General features: G+C 41.1%; 1 protein-coding gene across 1 annotated transcript; it reads right to left on the minus strand.

Moving 5' to 3' along the window:
* Window positions 1–7,140: 7,140 nt before the first annotated feature.
* On the minus strand, window positions 7,141–11,123 carry LOC111223235 (1-acylglycerol-3-phosphate O-acyltransferase ABHD5-like). Its single transcript, XM_022747302.1, has 7 exons — window positions 11,051–11,123; window positions 10,272–10,354; window positions 9,613–10,024; window positions 8,906–9,057; window positions 8,108–8,219; window positions 7,845–8,025; window positions 7,141–7,500 (listed from the first exon to the last, which is right to left on the minus strand). The coding sequence occupies exons 1-7, from the start codon at window positions 11,092–11,094 to the stop codon at window positions 7,381–7,383; spliced, it is 1,104 nt and encodes a 367-aa protein (XP_022603023.1). The 5' UTR covers window positions 11,095–11,123; the 3' UTR covers window positions 7,141–7,380.
* Between the last annotated feature and the right edge of the window lie 6,111 nt (window positions 11,124–17,234).

Here is a 17,234-nt window from a genome sequence, read left to right on the forward strand (position 1 = left end):
ATCAACTTAAAAGGTGATGATATGTCAATGTTGTGTTTACATCTTGTTTGCTGCCCCCAACCGGCCCTTGTAGTGGCATGGTAGTAGTACAAAAAAAGTACCTCCAAATTGTAGTTAAATCTGCTTTAATCAATTTTTCCCAGTAAGGGGCAGAAAAACATCAAAACATGCCACTACATATGCTCAGTTTAAAGAAGCTATTTGTAAGTTTTGCTATTGCTACATAGCCAATGTTAGCATTAACAGCTGTTTACGCATCAGTCTCACCAAGAGCGTCAGCCATTGTTGCATTTACAAGACAAGAGGTTATAGTACATCCTCTGAGCTAGACACAAATTGGACACAACAGTTACTGTATTGGAAGAGAGAAGGACAAAAGAAATGATACAAATAGAAGCAAAACAATAGTTATAGTGCGAATTTAGCATCATGCAATGTTTCTTCTAGACTGGTAAATGCTAACATTAGCCATGTAGCAATAGCAAATCTTACAAATAGCTAATTTAAAAGAACAAAACATTTCCACCCAGCTGACAGGGAGCAACATTATGTAAGGCACTGGAGAGCTATTGATTCAAACAGATAAAAAGAATTGTCATGTTAGTGTATTTCTTTTAAAGCCACAATGTGCAGTATTTGAAAAGAGATGGCATTTAGACAAAGACTGCAATAATTTTCACCAGGACTGGCTAATGCATCTATAAACAAAGACTTATGCCATCAGAATAATATGAAATATACTATAATCACATAAACAATGTACATACGATTGCTTTTAATGGCATTAGTTTAGTCCTATCTTCCATTAGGCTTGTTTTTTGGTATATTATAAGCATTAAGCCTCTCATGGCTATACATGTTTAATCTTGTCATCAATGTGATAAAAATCAAGGGTGATATTTAAATTTCACAATCTTTTTCATTATTGTCATTATTGCACTTGGTTTCTGAGAATCATATTGACTGTATGTATGTGCGGTACGGTATTGTATGTTCTCCATGTGGTTTATGAGGGAGACTGAAGGATGTATCTGTCAGCAGAGCATTTTAATCTGACCGTCAGTGGAGCTGAATGTTAAGGCTGAACTCTTGCCACCAGGCTGTCAGCAGAGCTGCTGATAAAACTGCTGTAAGGAACAAAGTCCCCCATCACACACACACACACACACACACACACATACACACACACACACACACACACACACACTGTCAGCAGGCCAGACGGATCACACACCTCTTAGACTAAATACAGTCTCCCAAGACACTGCACTCCGTTATTTTAAAACTTCATTACTTTGTGCCTATGCCCAACTGTCACACACACATACAGTTGTGTACACACATACTGTTTGGCCATCTCATGAAGCTTTTTTATCTGACATTGAGGAGTGTGTGTGTGTGTGTGGTGATGCTCTGGCTCTGTTTGTGTGGATGTGTACATTTGATTTCACTGTAGGCTTGTTCAGAGTGTTACTGAAACAGTGTGTTTGCCCATCTCACACAATGTGAAACCAAGGACTGCCAGAGATAGCAGGCGAGAGAGAGAGAGAGAGAGAGCGAGAGAGAGAGAGAGAGTAAGAGTAAGCACAGCAAGTCAATTAAAGGCAAATTTTCACCAGCTGTGACAGCCTGGGAAAAGGCAAACAGGTGAGGGACGATATCACAAAAGAACAGCTATTACATAGAACAGAAAAAGAAACCATGGCAATTTAAAAAAGAATAAAATAATATAAAACCTGTGAAACTCAAAGTGTATGACCGGGAGTAGAAAGGGCAAACTGCAGCTGGGGAAAAAAAAAACAAAAAAACAGGAAATTGAAAAAATAACTTCTAGCTCTTTTTCTACACCGTGAAGGAGGCAGGACACAGCTGGAGAACTTTGTGCATCACAGCTAATAACAGGCAACCACTGCTGCTAAACAGGAAATCATGAAGCAGCGCAGAGTCGAAGATGACCGCAGGTTAGATTTGAGGTTGCAGCTTTAAAAATATGAGAATACCTCAGATAATGTAACCAGAGCGAGGGATCAAATCAGCCAATTTTAGAACAAGGTGTACTTCGAAAAGTGAAATGAACTGTAGTCTGGGGAAGCATAAAGAGATCTGGGCTGAGAGTACACGGGTGTTACTGGCTGCAAGGACATCAGCGGGGATGGCAGACTTCCTCCCAAGCCACATCCTGTTGGTTCTGAAGGACACCTGCTTTTAATGATCTTAAATATGAGAATGGGCCGTTGGATGTTACCCGCACTTGTTTTAAAAGAATCCACAGAGGCCTCTCGACCTGTAGGCGGATTATGGTTGGAAAAACCCTTTGTTTCTGAAATAATTAACAATTGTACCCTGCGGTCTTTTTCCAAATCAGTTAAAATGGTCTGGAGGGTGAAAAGAAAACAGTTGTTACTTGGTTTTAAAGGAGCACTCGATTTTACACGCCAAAGTCAAATTAACCAGTCACAGGGAGGCTCCTTCTCTGCCTGCCAAAAATGTGTTATCTCTTCCATGAAGTGATTTGACACTGGGGTATCTCAGCACGGGCTTTGAGATGATGCATTTTTAACCTGCAAACTGGTGCCCAGGAGAGTTCAAGATGGTCTAACAAAAGATGCTATGCCATAAGTTGCATGGGAGCCGGTGTTTTTGTAGCTCAGGGAAAACCTGCAATAACAGATGTTTTTGGCCACTGTCAACATAACAATGACATATTAGCTAACAGTGGCTTATTTAGACATCTAGCACTTATGGACAACCATTAACATTCATTTGGAGTAGTTTTTTGTGTGCACCTTATGAATGTTGAGCCCAAGATTTACTCTTCTTTTAGCTCTGTTTTGCTTATACCAACTCCTGGGGGAAATTAGCTGCAAAGCTACTTGCTAACTCTGTTATTTTGTGCTGGGCAGGCAGGTTGTGTACAGCGGGTTTTTAGACCCTTTTTCACAAAAAAAAAAAAAAAACAGCTGTCTACTCCTGGAAACCTAAAATAAAACATAAAACATACAATACAACATAACACATGCTCTATAGAGCCGAGGGGAACTTCAGAGTTGGGTAAAAATTCACTTTGGCTTCATCAGAAGAAACGTTTTTCACGTACAAACAGCCACGTGATCCATTGTAATACAAAACTATTGACTATAGTCACTTTAAAGTAACCCTCTCTTGTCAGTTCCTCAACTGTGTGAAAGTGCAAAACTTAATCAAGCTAGTAAATTTTATCTGTACAGCCCTCTCTGTATAACACTACAATGACAATATGAGGTAACTAGAGAATGGGAAAATATAAAACATCTGGGTGCTGAATACCATGTTTACAGCTTTAGTAGGAGGTCATGAATAATATATGAATATATACTATATATGAATTAACCATCTCAATACAGAACAATACAAAACAACAATAATAATGAAACCAGAGGGGCACTCATAGACCAGACTCTGAATCTGCCCCAAAAAACAAACAAACAAACAAAGGGTGAAAACAAAACTTGCTTGGCAGGAGTAATAATGATGTAATATTACAGTATATATAAATAGGTAGATGAGGAAGGTCCAGCTGAAAAAATTCAAAATCAATGTAAACAAACAGTTGGGACAAGTATTGAAATTTACTTGACGACAGGCAGTGGCTCAGAAACCAGATTTAGTTTCTGCAGGAACAATAATTTCAGTGAAGAGAGAAAAATTACCAGCTTTACAGGATTTTATGAATCAGTGGCGCTCCTCAGTGTCAATCCCAGTGATGTCAGTGATGAAATGCCTTCACATGAGTCTCAATCTAAAAGTCTCAATGCCTCTTTGGATCCTTTTCACTCCTTCTGTGAGGTGAAGAGAAGTCATCACGTCAACAGCTCTTCCTGTGCCGTGTCTGTAGAAAATAACCAACCAGCTGGCAAACTCCAGCTCTGGTTCTGTTAGTCTTTCCTGATGCACTCACACAGAAGTGAAATGCTGTGATCATTAGACTCTGTCGCCTTTGGTGCAATGCGAGAGCTGTGAGGTGCTGTGAAGTGCTCTCACTGGAAAAAAACTGAAATTTTGGAGCGCTGGGAAAATGACTGTACCTTTCAGCTCTTTCATGTGATAGTAAATTCAATTTCTAGATAGAGAGATAAATATCCCTTTCGTTTAACAAGATAGTTCTGCTACACAAACGTCATGGAAATACTGCCTTTTTCAGCCTGTAAATGTCAGCGTGGCTTCCACCTTTGTGGGTAAAAATAAACCTCGGACTCTGTAAATATCATCAGTCACTCATAAGCAGACTACAATTGTTCAGTTCAGACAAGAGGGGAGTGGAGGTGCCTGTGCATGATACATACATATCATTATGGTGGTTGATTGTCACAGGAGAAATGAACTTAACTGTGATGATGGACACCTATAGTATAGTGAGTACTTGCTGATCCAGGAGACGGTTCTGCAGGACTGACTCAGCGTTCATTCATGCAACGCATTAAGCACAGTTACACTTCTACTGTGATTCTAAAATGATGAGTAAAGGTCCAAAATTATTTAAAGGTTATAAAATGTTTTATGATTTTTCTTCAGAAGATTTTTTGGGGGACTTGATTCCCCGTAGCATAAGAGAGATCAAGCGAGTGGCGTGTGTGTTGCCTCCTACTTATTACGACCAAAATGAGTCAGAGTAATGAGTGAAAAATGTCAGCTCGGTCTTGCCAATCAAAGAGAGATATCACTGTTAACTTTGAGCTCCCGGTGCTTTGGTTGCACAAATCTGTATGCGGTGGTGCTGATTAAAGATAAAGCCAGAGCAGATAGGCTGCCGGCAGCAGCAGTGCATCAGTGTGTGTGTTTCTGTGAGCGCAAACCTTTTATGTGCAGTTATTTCAGGCCTTTAAGCTTTCAATTATATCCACAACCCAGTATGAAAGCTCCTGTCACTTTTCTAGCTTGTTTCACTTTTCCTAATGAAATGATTCTGTGCCCATGTGACTGAGTGGGTGACAGAGAGACAGACACGATGAATCAGCCTGCAGGCTTATTAAGCGAGTGTTACGGACAGAGGCCTGGGCACATTATGTGTGCACGTTTCCCACCCCAAGAGGCTGTGCACATGGATCTCCTGCTGAATGTTCCTCGATGCCTTGACAGGCAGCCAACCGGCGTCTTCAAGAAAACAAACAACCCATAATTACCCCATCTAACCACAGCATCACTTCCTGCAGGTCGGCGATCCAAAAGACTCAGTCTCCCTGGCTACCCTGTTGCCAGGAGACAGTTTGGGTGGGCTGGGTTGATGTCTCAGAAATCACAGAGATGGACAGAGGTGAGAGAGGGATTGCAAAAGTAAAGGCCAAGGTGCTCGATAGTCAAAATACATCTCCAGGTTGTCAACTCTCTCCTTGCTTGGTTTACCAAACTGCAGCCTTTTATACCATCATTCACCCTCTCCATCCTGCTGTTGGAGGCATTCATTTGAAATAAACACAGTCTTAAAGGTCCCCTGTTGTTGAGTGTCCTTGTAAAGAAACTGTTTACATTCAATGGTTCTAACCAAAGTGCACACTCATAAAACATTTGTAAAGCCACTTTTGTGAATATTTTAAATCATACAATGTTTAATCCAAGTTTTTTTAACTTGCGTTCTTCCTCCTTTTTGTGTTTGTTGTTGCACTGCTACACTTCCTTGTGTGCTACAGCCACAAACCTAAAATCAGTGGGGTAGTGTGAAACCAGCACTTGTATCTAAAGCGTGCATGTTATAAACACAGGGACTCACTTGGAAAAACTTGACTACATAGCACTTCAAGTGGTAAAAAACCCCATAGGGTACTTTTAAGTTGAGGCAAAAGTGACATCATGAGAGGAAGTAGATGTTTCATTGCAACAGAGAAGCTTCTTCACAAACATTGTAAGTATTTTAATAAGGCCATATGGTGTCTCCAGTTTTCCTTTGTAGTTACCTATGAACTATTTCATTATTTTGAAGCTGCTTTTTGTAAGTTTTCTCTGCTGCTGAACATGACTTCTTGTCAGGAGCAGGCAGTGGCGGTTGTTGCTTGACTTTGGGCGTTATATAACGTGTATAACAATAATAATAATAATTATAATATATATATATATATATATAAAAATAAGTCCTCTGGCCAGCGCTACATCTTCAGGGCAGATTGGAGGCTACAGTGAGTTGCAATCCAAAAGTGGCAAGACGGACCAGGGCTAGCTGGTTAGCATGCTAACTTCAGTAGACGAAAAGGTGTGATAGAGACAAGAGTTAACATTGGAGACAACTGTTGGGGAGTGAAGGAATGAAGTTTGTTACTGAACTCACAGCGTTTCTTCTAGACTGCTAAGTAAACAGCTGTTAATGCTAACGCTAGCTATGTAGCAACGGAAAATTTTACAAATGAATGAAAATGATAAAGCTTTAACTGTCCCAAATAGGTGTGTTATACTGTAAAAAGGCAGAATGTTAAATATGAATTTAGTGAATGGAGTGTGCAGTGCAACAAACGAACTAATGTCCAATTAAAAGACAGATTTTCTTGGTTTTGCTGATTTTTGCAGACTCACACATTGACAAAATTAATGCCTCCCGGTAAAAGACCAGGTTGTTTAACTCATGTCGATGCCTCTTGAAACAGAAGGCCTATTTATAGTCCAACACAAATCTCTGACCCTATTCTGTCACTGCAGTTGTGACTTAGCAGTCAGCCGGGTGTCGTACTGCTCTTAAAGCATCACTGTCCAGGTCTCCTGAGTAGGTCACTCAGCTCAATATGCATGTGAGGGCGCTTTGTGTATGGGATTCACTGTTACTGTTGTGGGAGTTGATGTGTACATGCTGTTACTGTGCTGCCCTCTGCTGGCTGCTGTCAGTCAGGGTGACTCTGGAGAAGTGAATAAGTTTCCTGAAAACACACACACACACCAGCCCTTTGCCCTATTTACTTCTCCCTCATATCTGTCACAGAGTGGGTGAGGGGTCAGAAGAGGGAACATCCTGTGCATTTTGCCTAGACCTCTACCCAAAACAACATATTCTCTTGAGACAAGAGTTTCCCAATAACTTCTCAGAATTCTTATTTCGAAATAGATGCTAGTTCGAAACTGACTCTTACGACACGAGCACAGGAAAAACACTAAGGACGAAAGACATCGGACTTGCATCTCACATTTATTTACAAAACTTATTTACACAAGCCTGGATAAAGAACCACCATGGCATCATCTGACCTTTGACCTCAAGCCTTGGAGAGTGCCTGAGTGTGGAATGATGAGTAAAGTGTCTTCAGTCAGTGATGGGTCTCTCTTAAGAGTAAAGTGCATGATAAAGAGGCTTACAGTTGAGTTGTTGTTGTTGTGTAAAGGGTCTTTGTCACTTAATCCCTGTGTGTCATCTGAACGAAGGAACTCTCACTGCTTCGTCCCCTCGTCCTCACTTTTCTTCTCCATCCTGGCGAGGATCTGGAGGACCGCCTGGTTGAAGTCATCTGGCTGGTCGGCGAAAACGTAATGGCCTGCTCCTCTGATCACCTGACAAACACAAACACACCGTTGAACAGAGGGAGTCAGCTGTTTAGAGATAAAGGTGTTGTGGTTCATGTTCCAATAAAGGCAACTGTTTTAATGCAACTGAATATTGTATGCAATGTGAATCTATCTCATGAACATTTATGTCAGCCCTTAAAACTCTGAAGGTGTTCTGTGAATGAAAATGTATGTAAAATAAGTGTATTTCCTACTTACAATAACCCAAATTAAATTTTTATTCATAAGTTTTGGAGCTACTCAAATTCTTTCTTCTCAGCCACATATTGACAACAAACTGAAGTTGCAAATAAAAAAAAAGGAAAAGCAAGCGACAGTAAGGAACCTACTGTGATTTCCACGTCTGGTCTGGTTTTCTTGAAAGCATATCCAGAGTCGCTGTCAATGCTGGAGCGTGATCCGTAGATGAAGGAAATGGGAATGTCTGCTCGGACCTGCCCGATCCTCTCCAGCATAGGCCTCATGGCCCAGCCGTAGGGAATGGTCATGTTCTTAAAGGCCGTTTCTCCACTGAAACAGACGTACGATGATGCGTGTATGACGTGTTGAGAAATAACATATCTGTGCGTACCGGCTTGAAAAAGCTCCTCACCTTGGAGTCTGGGCGTTCAGATGGTAGATGTAGTCGGATACAGTGTTGTCATCGAACACAGAGGAGTATTTCTGCTTGAAATCAGATCTGATGGTCTGGACCAGCATTGGACCTGAGAGAGGAGAGAAGAAGTCACAAAACAAAGGGAATTTACTTTCAGATACTAGTATGGAAAGTGCAAATAAACAAGACCACTGTCAAAAACACTGGCAGCCTCTTCTGACCTCTACATCTACGTTTCATATTTCATGCCACACAGATTAGAAACGCGTTACTGTGCTTTATAGTACAAACACTCACAAGTAAGAGGAAAAGGACACCACAAACAGAGATAATCAAAAGAGAGCATGGTCAATAACACAAACAAACCTTGAGCTGAAAAAGAAGCATCTTTTTTCAGTCAAGTGAGAGACTAAACAAACACTGGACAATGACAAAGACTGGGTAGAGAGATAAGTACTGAAATCCTTTTTGTGTTAGGAAGCACAAAGAAATATATATTTCAAGTGGAAAACAATTAAAGAATGATCTGACAATACCACTGTCATGAGGTGATTTAGTCGTCTCAATCATGGCCTCATTTTCCCACTAATTAAATCACATTGTTGCTGTTAATTATACATTATTTTGAAGTTTAAAAATGTCACACATCTTTAGCCAGCCATCAAAATGCAATGAGTGTGACATAGAAGGAAGAATACACCTCATGTGCTTACGTGCCAGTGTGTTTATATATCCGTGTGTGTGTGTGTGTGTGTGTGTGTGTGTGTGTGTGTGTGTGTGTGTGTGTGTGTTGACCTAGAGGTCCAGCCAGTCTGAGTCCAGCCAGAGGGTTGAAGGGGCTCATGACAGCCCCCATGGCTCTGATCCACACTGGGATGGAGTTGTGGTTGGGGTTCTCAGGACGCGCTGGAAACCCCCACGGCTCCACCAGCAGCAGATGTTTTACCCTGCACGTGCATGCACAAACACACACACACACACACACACACACACAGACACACACACACACACACACACACACACAGACACACACACACACACACACACACACACAGACACACACACACACACACACACACACACAGACACACACACACACACACACACACACACACATCAGTAAACTCCACTAGGGCTGCAACAGATTTTTTTGTCATTATCAATTAATTTGCCTGTTATCTTCTGAATTAAGTGATTAATTGCTGAGTCTATGAAATATCAAAAAGTAGTCAAAAATGCCCAGGATGCCCAAGATGGCAGCAAATCATTACATTTGAGAAATGACTGAAACGATGAATCAGTTATCAAATTAGTTACTGTTTAATTTTCTTTCGATCGGCTAGTTAATTAGTCATTTTTTGCACGCTAGTTTTATTTCTGTACTTCAGAAGTGTTGACTCCTGGTAATAAAGGTAATTTGTTGTATATTTATAAACAAGTGAAGCTATTCTCACCCACCCACACAGAAACACGAACACGCACACAGACACACACCAAAGCACCTGTGTGGGTATTTGAGAGCGTAGGCAGCAGACAGGTATCCTCCGAGGTTATGCCCCAGCAGCACCATTTCCTCCAGTCCCACCTTCTCCCTCCACTCCTCCAGGGCTGCCAAGAACTGCTCCTCAGCCCCTTCAGGGCTGGTGCTGAACTGGGGACGGCTGCTCCTGCCGAAGCCCAGCAGGTCTAGAGCGTACACCGGCCCATTGCTGGAGAGAGAGTCCAGGTTTTGGGCCCAAAGGGCAACTCCACCGCCAAAGCCATGCAGGAGAACCAATGGAGGCCTGGGTCGGGTGGGGGGCTGCTGGCAAGACGCGGGGGAGCATAGCTGTGACGGAGTGGAAAACGCTAACGTCCACAGATAGTCGCCGTTGGATATCCGGACGTGCTGCCTGGAGAAAGGCAGCTTCACAACTGCAGATAGAGTAGTAGAGTAGATTATGGGACATGGATGGAGGAAGGACGGAGGTGAAGAAGAGAACATGGGACTCACCCTAATTCATTAGACTGATTTATGTTTGTTCAGAGACCAGGTCTGATATTTTTGACCCTTTTTGTAAAAGAAAAAAAAAACAGTTTTCTAAGCATTCAGGTGATGCAGCACTAAGAAAAACAGTCAAGTTCTTACAAGTGGCTCAACAGCTTTTTCAGACACACTCACCCTTGAGCATTTTTTCTTCTGCATCTTTCAGCTGAGAGGGAGAAGTGGGGCACCAAGAGGGAAGCCAACTTAATATCCAGGAGCTGTGATTCAGACAGCAAGCATGCACCGGAGCAGGCAGACAGGTAACATATGGTACATGCAAACACAGACAAACTATACATTGAACTTTGTCCATACATTTCAGTTATCAGTGCTGCTCCTATACAATCTATAAAGGACCTGAATCTTTCTTCTACAAAAACATGACAGCATGCAAACATTAGCCCAGATAGTCAGTTTGGTCTGTGTATTTTAATGGCAATTTAATGTTGACTTGCTTTCCAATATAAACGTTTGCTTGGTAAAACATTACTTAAGAATTTATAGAAATCCATAATTGTCACTGTTCAATTCGGCGTGCATCAAATGCATCAAGAGACAGTTTTACCAACACCAATCCAATATTTGGGCCCGAGATCCAGGAGATTATATGAACGAGTTCAATAAACTTGTTCACTTGAATACATTTCTACCCTTGGGGGTCACCTCGTATATCCGAATTAACCTTTAGATACAGGTAGATGATTTTGACATTTGACAGTTATCGAGTATACCATTAAAATGACACGATGATTAATGGAGGTTTGGTTTGATAGATAGTCAGTGCTACTTCAATCAAACAATGTTGTTGGGTAATGTCACTACAAAACGGACAGCACTCACGTTACAGTGAAAAAAATAACACATAAACTTGCACAGAGTTAGAATAAAAGCGTGTTTTCGGGAGGAAGACTCACCTCTGCTCCTTGACAGGTTGAATCTCCGCCGCCATCCTTCGCATGCTGTATTGTGATTGTCTCGCGACCGTGTGAGAAAAAGTCGTCAGAATTTCTTATGATGCATTCAGGCACATCCCGTAAATAATTAAATATAAACTTTCGAGTTAAAAATAACAACTAATAATCAAAACACACTTTTACAAAGCATGTGTGTACAGCATGTGGTTAACCTTAAATGTAAAGTGGGGAATAGGAGTATTATTGAAAAGCTGAATTCTCCTGACAGTTTAGCACTTGGCGCTTTTTCGTGTGGAATGGCCGACGGTTTTATATCCAACTGCACCTGAAGGCAGCATCATGGTCTGAACCTCAACGGCTCAGGTGGGCTGTGTTCGTCGTCTCGACTGTTTCCTGTTTATTTTTGTTCTAGTTGGTGGAAGAAAATCGCCTCATAACCAGTTCATGCTGAGTTTAACTAAACAATAAAGACGTTGTGCTTCACAGGGATTCTGTAGCAGAGAGATGAACCCCAATGCGCCAAACTTACACAGCTGACCTCCAAGTGGCTGCATACAACTGAGGTAACACACAAACACAGTGACCCCACAAGACTTTAAATTAAAATTTTAATGGTCAAACATTTAAAGAATACGGGTAAAATACAAGCGAGGGTTTTGTTGGGTAGCATGTCAAATAGCATACCATGTGATTCCAATTAAGGTTTCAGTTACTACGTCACTCAACCAGTCAGAGGCTCGAAACTGGTCAGCTAACAGTTAATTGATTTATTTCTTTTTATTTTATTTTGCGTGTATTGCCCATATAATTTCTCCTATTTATCGTATTTAAGAAGTTCTGAGTGATTGTTTCTTCAATTTTCAATGTTTAATACTTTGGCATAGATCTACTTGAAAATTTTTACCGAAGTAAATGACTTTATTTACACACGAGCTAAATGTAATTTCGAATTCCCTAATATCACATCTGGATTAGTTATTTGTTGTGTTGTGATATACTGTATCTTACTTTTTCCAATATTCATCTTCAAACAAACATCAACAAATTAACAAAAAAACACGCCCACAAAAGATAGGGGATATTTTGATAATAATTTTAGACTATTTAAAATGAGGCAATCGTTTTATATTTGTTTATATTTATGGTCAGGAAAGTAAAAGAAGGGGCATTAGTTTTAGGGGGTTAATTAGAATTACATACATCAACAGAAACGTTCTCAACGCTGCCTGGAAAGAGCTGTTTGGTGCTTTTGAAAAATACTGTGTACTGTCTATTTCTTGTGGAATGACAAACCAAGGGAGATGACTTTGGCTTCCCTCACACTGATATCTAGGCTAATAATAGTCAGAAACACAATTGCTGGCTTAGAGATTAAACCTTTGCTTATCTGCATAAATTTCTTCCTACAATTTTAGATAAGGGCAGAGATTAAAGGAAAAGTTAATCTAATTCATTATCCTGAAGGATTTGGGTGTACGGTGCCTATAGGAATGACACTTTTGCTATCTCTTTTTCCTTTTTTTTTTTTTTACTTTTACTCTTACTGTGAATCTCATTAAATCTTAAAAGCGGGTTTATCTTAGATTTATAGAGGTGTCGCCCTTGAAAAGCTCAGGAGCATCCCTCAAGAAATGATTGTGTAGCGGGTGTACGCTGACTAGAGATAGATCTATTTGTGTTTCTTGGAGACCTCAGGAACTGGGAGCCACCTAATTCAGCAGGATAGTTTGGGATTTAAATCTATCTACAAGCAACACAGGATACACACAGTATGTAGATTATGTAAGACAGGAAAAGAAAAAGTGATCAAGCTGTATTCGTGTTTTTATTCCTCCAGCACGGTGGCACATTCTTGTATATAATCACTTTTCAAATGCTGTGATGAACTGCAAAACCAACCTTTAAATAATTGATAATTTTCTCTCTCACAGGCCAAGGAAAATTTGAGGAGACTCCTGACAATCCTGGTCCACAAGGTGGCATAGTTGTGTTCTGTCAGTATACACACACTCTTCATACTCACACACACTCTGGCTACTTTGTCCTTCATTCCTCAAACACAATTTTCCTCTCATACCACCCACTTCTGGTGGCTCTCGGACTATGGGTTGACTGAGTGGTTCCTGAGTGCTTCATTTCCTTCGCTCTCACAGATGCACACACTCATCCTCCATGTGTGTTACTGTCTGTTCACTCTGCTGAGTACTCAAAATTTCATAAGCCAGACAATGAGGCTGTAGCCAAGCCCAAAGAGGTGCAGGGGTAGTATTAAACTGTAGCTGTCTGGAGACCAGTAACTGGGTGAAGCTTTTAGCGAGGAGACAGCATAAAGCTGCAGCAGGGAGTCGGCCTGCTCAGTGTGCCTGACAACTAAATGCGAGTCATGCTAGCTACAGCTTATACAGTATGTGCTCTTCCTCGTGTTTTTACCTGGGGCTCAAAATCATTAACCGCTGGTCTGGATGTAAACTGACGTAAACAAAGGGTCTGTTCAGTCTTCTCAGTCCTGCAGGCAACGCCTTTACAATTTGTCCAACTGATTGTGCTTGGAGGTGTTTACTATAGTTTCAACTCGGGTAGCATGCATCCTTTAGAGGTCCTGCATGCAGAACCATACGATAGAAACTGTAGAAACATGCAATAGGTCCTATGACAAATGAACACAATGGGCGCAGAATTAGCCTGTTATCCACTGATTATGACTCTGCATCTTAAAGTCATGTTTTAGTCGATATCTTGTCAACCTGATGGCATTTTGACTATCACTGAATGTGCAAATATTTGGTTTTATCTCAGATTTTCCCCAAGTCATTGAAATGAACAAGGCTTAGTTGATCAAAGGGAACAGACTGCATTTGGATTTCAGGTGATTACAGGGAGTCGACAACGCTAAAGCTGTGTCCTAATTCACTACTGCAGACTAATTCTAAGCGGGTTTTCAGTATGTCGTGTGTTTACACTGGTACAGTGACAAAATTACATGTCCTCAGCCAGTATGTGTTCTAAAATTGTGAAAAACTATGAAAATTAGGAGCTAACAGCTGCAAAAAAATAAAAATAAATTGGGAATAGTGTTGAGACAACTCAGAAAAAATCTTGTCAGTGACGTTCCAAAGACGCAGATTGATTGATGTCCATCTACACATGCAGTGCACAATTTCCTGTTAGCACAAAACGGTGAAGTCCGTAGGCCTTGTTCACAGCACACATTTTGACGTGTTGTAATAGGAAGATCAGGTGTTATTAATGAAATTCATAATGTCTCAGTTTTAGTCAAGCAAGCCGTGACAGTGTGACAGGGAACCAGCATCCTGAAAGTGGAGCAGTGAATTAAGCCATCTTTCATTTTATTATTTACACCTGCGCTTTTCTTTCTGTGACCGACCCATGGACTCTTTATATGCTAACTAAAATGCCTTATCCTATGAGAGTTAGTGGCATGAACTAAACACATTTAGTATGTAGTAATTGTAACGCTTCCTATCCTATCCCTCTTATAGTGAGATGATTGTTTCGTCCAAGGGCTCTGTGTGTGTGTGTGTGCGTGCGTGTGTGTGCGTGTCTGCATGCGTGCGCGGTTGTACTTGTTACAGTTGGGGCAGTTTAAACCTTCATCTTTCTTATTAGTAGCCTACATGAAATTTGTTGAACTCATGTAATTCCCAGTGTAGCTACATCCAGCTTCAACCTGAACAGGAAGTCTAATTAGTCAAAAGAACTGAAAACTCCTGTGACGGTGTGCAGGGCGCTTATTAATCATAATAAAATCCAGATAGTAATTTATGGAACTTAAATCATAGTGCACTAGCTCAGGATAACATGGATGATGTCGGACATGTGTTGCCACGTGAGCTTTGTGGTTGTAATTTATCTTAATTAGTCGTATATCATATCAGAATTGAATTAAGTAAATTATATTTATTTATTAAAACCGTCTTTATCTGTGTCCATGGATTGTTTTTCGAGTCAGTGAATGAATAAAACTACAAAAAAGAGAGAGAGGGACTGCGATTGAACATGACACTTACACAGTTTATCACTGTGTGTGTGTGTGTGTGTGTGTGTGTGTGTGAGTGTGAGTGACACAGGAGTCTGTATAATGTCTATTATCTGTCCATAGTGCACTGTTCTGGGGTCAGCTGTTATGAGGTTTGATGAGCATAAGTTGAATACAAACCGTGAGTAGATCAGTCAGCTAGCTGTAAGCACAGGCCACGCTCTGTCATGAGTTTCTGGGGCATAGCCCAGTGCAGTATGGGTAATAAGAGTGACCAGGTTGTTAGCGGAAGATAGAAAGGGGATGGAGGAGAGGCGGAGGGTCTGTCTGGTTGCTAGGATACATGGCCGGCGCCAACAGCGGATATGATTTATAATGGCCAGCCTCACTGTCTCGCTTTCTCTGCTAGTTTCCTCCTTCCTCTCCTCCCTCTCACTTTTCCACTGACTCTCTCCATCCTCTACCCTCATTTCTATCCTCAGCATCTCTATGGGTCTATTAACTGGCCCTGTCTGACTGATCTCAGTACTTACTGCTGGCATTAGTAAGGCTATTATTTATATGGGTGTTCCTGATATTCTCTCCTGCGTTCATCATGCGCTTGCTGAGATAAAGTCCGTGCAACTTCAGTTTATTTGGCAATAACGACAAAACTCATTTTGTGTCCGTCTCTTTCTTGATCTCATGGGTCTTACGTACAGAATGCAATTATATACTGTAGGTGTGCCAACTTCTGTGTCTTTGAGTGTGCATGTTCACATGATGGAGCCTGAGCTGCTCCCACATGAATGGATGATATTGATTTGCAGAGACTTGATCCACCCTGGGTTGTGAAAATCCTCAGGGACAAATACAGTGTGAGGAGGAGGGGGCACAGGAGGAGGAGATGGAGGGTCATATGTAAGATCTACAAAGTAGAGGCTGTAGTGTTTGATTATGGGATTTAAAGACTGATACCAGCCCTTAAAATAAATTGTTGGAGCCAAAAGTACAGCAAGTAAAAGCAGTGAATTTCTGAGACTTTTCTGTTTGTGTTTGGGTAGAGATTTATCTCAGAACAATATTCAGATCGTCACCAAACTTTCCACTAAAGGACAGACAGGTTAAATTTTTTTTTTGGGTGGGGGCTCCTTTAAGCATAGTGAGGCAGGTTGCACTGCGGATTTTACAAATGGACAGACATCACTGTTGATTTTGAGGCTGATGGAAAAAAATTTCAGCTGCAACATTTTGTCCCTGTTACTCTGGATAATCCAAGAATGCTTACTGTGAAGAAATAGTCCCATAGAAAAATTGTTTACAGTGAGGTCCGTGGATAATCCTCAGTAATTCTGGAAAGAAGCGGTGCTGTTGAATTTTTGTAATTTTTTTTTGTAATTTTTCAAAGCTCAGAGCACCACAAAAGAAATTCCATTCATTTCCATTGTATGAGGATGGAGGCATAAATCTCAAAGACAGAAATATTTTTCTTGGCTAGAAACCACTAGAAGAGAAAGAACACCTATTGCAGACTTTGGAGTGTTAGATGTGTTAGACGGCGCTCTCCACCACCATTATCAAAACAGCAAATGAGGGGAACATCTTTTGGAAGAATGGTGTTCATCCCTCCAGTAGAGTCCAGAGACTCAATGCCAAGGCACATTGAAGCTGTTCTGGCAGCATGTGGTGACCAATCACCCGTCTGTACATTCCCCATAGTAATTGTGTTTATATTTGTTCATTTGTTTTGTTAGAGCGATGGTTGGCTGTCCACGTCATTACATAACTTGGTTTACATGCAGGCAGCATCTATTTCAGCGTGTCTCATGACTGAGTATAAAACATCTGCTGTGCAATGGCTATATTTGTTTTCTTGCGTTCATTGTTAAAGAGAGCTTGGGTCACGCTGCAGAGAGCAGCTAGCAGAATACAGTGGGGGGTGTCTTTGTTAGATTTCTGTTACAAAAAGACTTTCTTAAAGGATACATTCACAATTTTAAAAAATCAAAATCACGGGTGGCACTCTGGTCGTCTTACAGCAAGAATGTGAGAGGGTTGGATTCGGCCTTTTTGTGTTTGTTCATGTGTTCTTCTCCTTGTGCCTCCGTGCGCCTGTCTCCGGGAACTCCAGCTTCCTCCCACAATGCAAAGACATACAGGTCAGGTTATGTGGCCACTCTGAATTGCCTGTGGGTGTGATAGCCCTGT

The sequence above is a fragment of the Seriola dumerili genome, unplaced genomic scaffold (genome assembly GCF_002260705.1).
Source record: "Seriola dumerili isolate Sdu_G_001 unplaced genomic scaffold, Sdu_1.0 BDQW01000110.1, whole genome shotgun sequence".
Taxonomy (NCBI): domain Eukaryota; kingdom Metazoa; phylum Chordata; class Actinopteri; order Carangiformes; family Carangidae; genus Seriola; species Seriola dumerili.

Coding starts and splice junctions, on each gene's coding strand:
- LOC111223235 (XM_022747302.1), bottom strand. CDS start 11,094: ATGCGAAGGATGGCGGCGGAGATTCAACCTGTCAAGGAGCAGAG. Junction 9,058..9,612: donor GCTCTCAAATACCCACACAG/GTGCTTTGGTGT, acceptor ATGCACGTGCAG/GGTAAAACATCTGCTGCTGG. Junction 8,026..8,107: donor CTGAACGCCCAGACTCCAAG/GTGAGGAGCTTT, acceptor CGTCTGTTTCAG/TGGAGAAACGGCCTTTAAGA.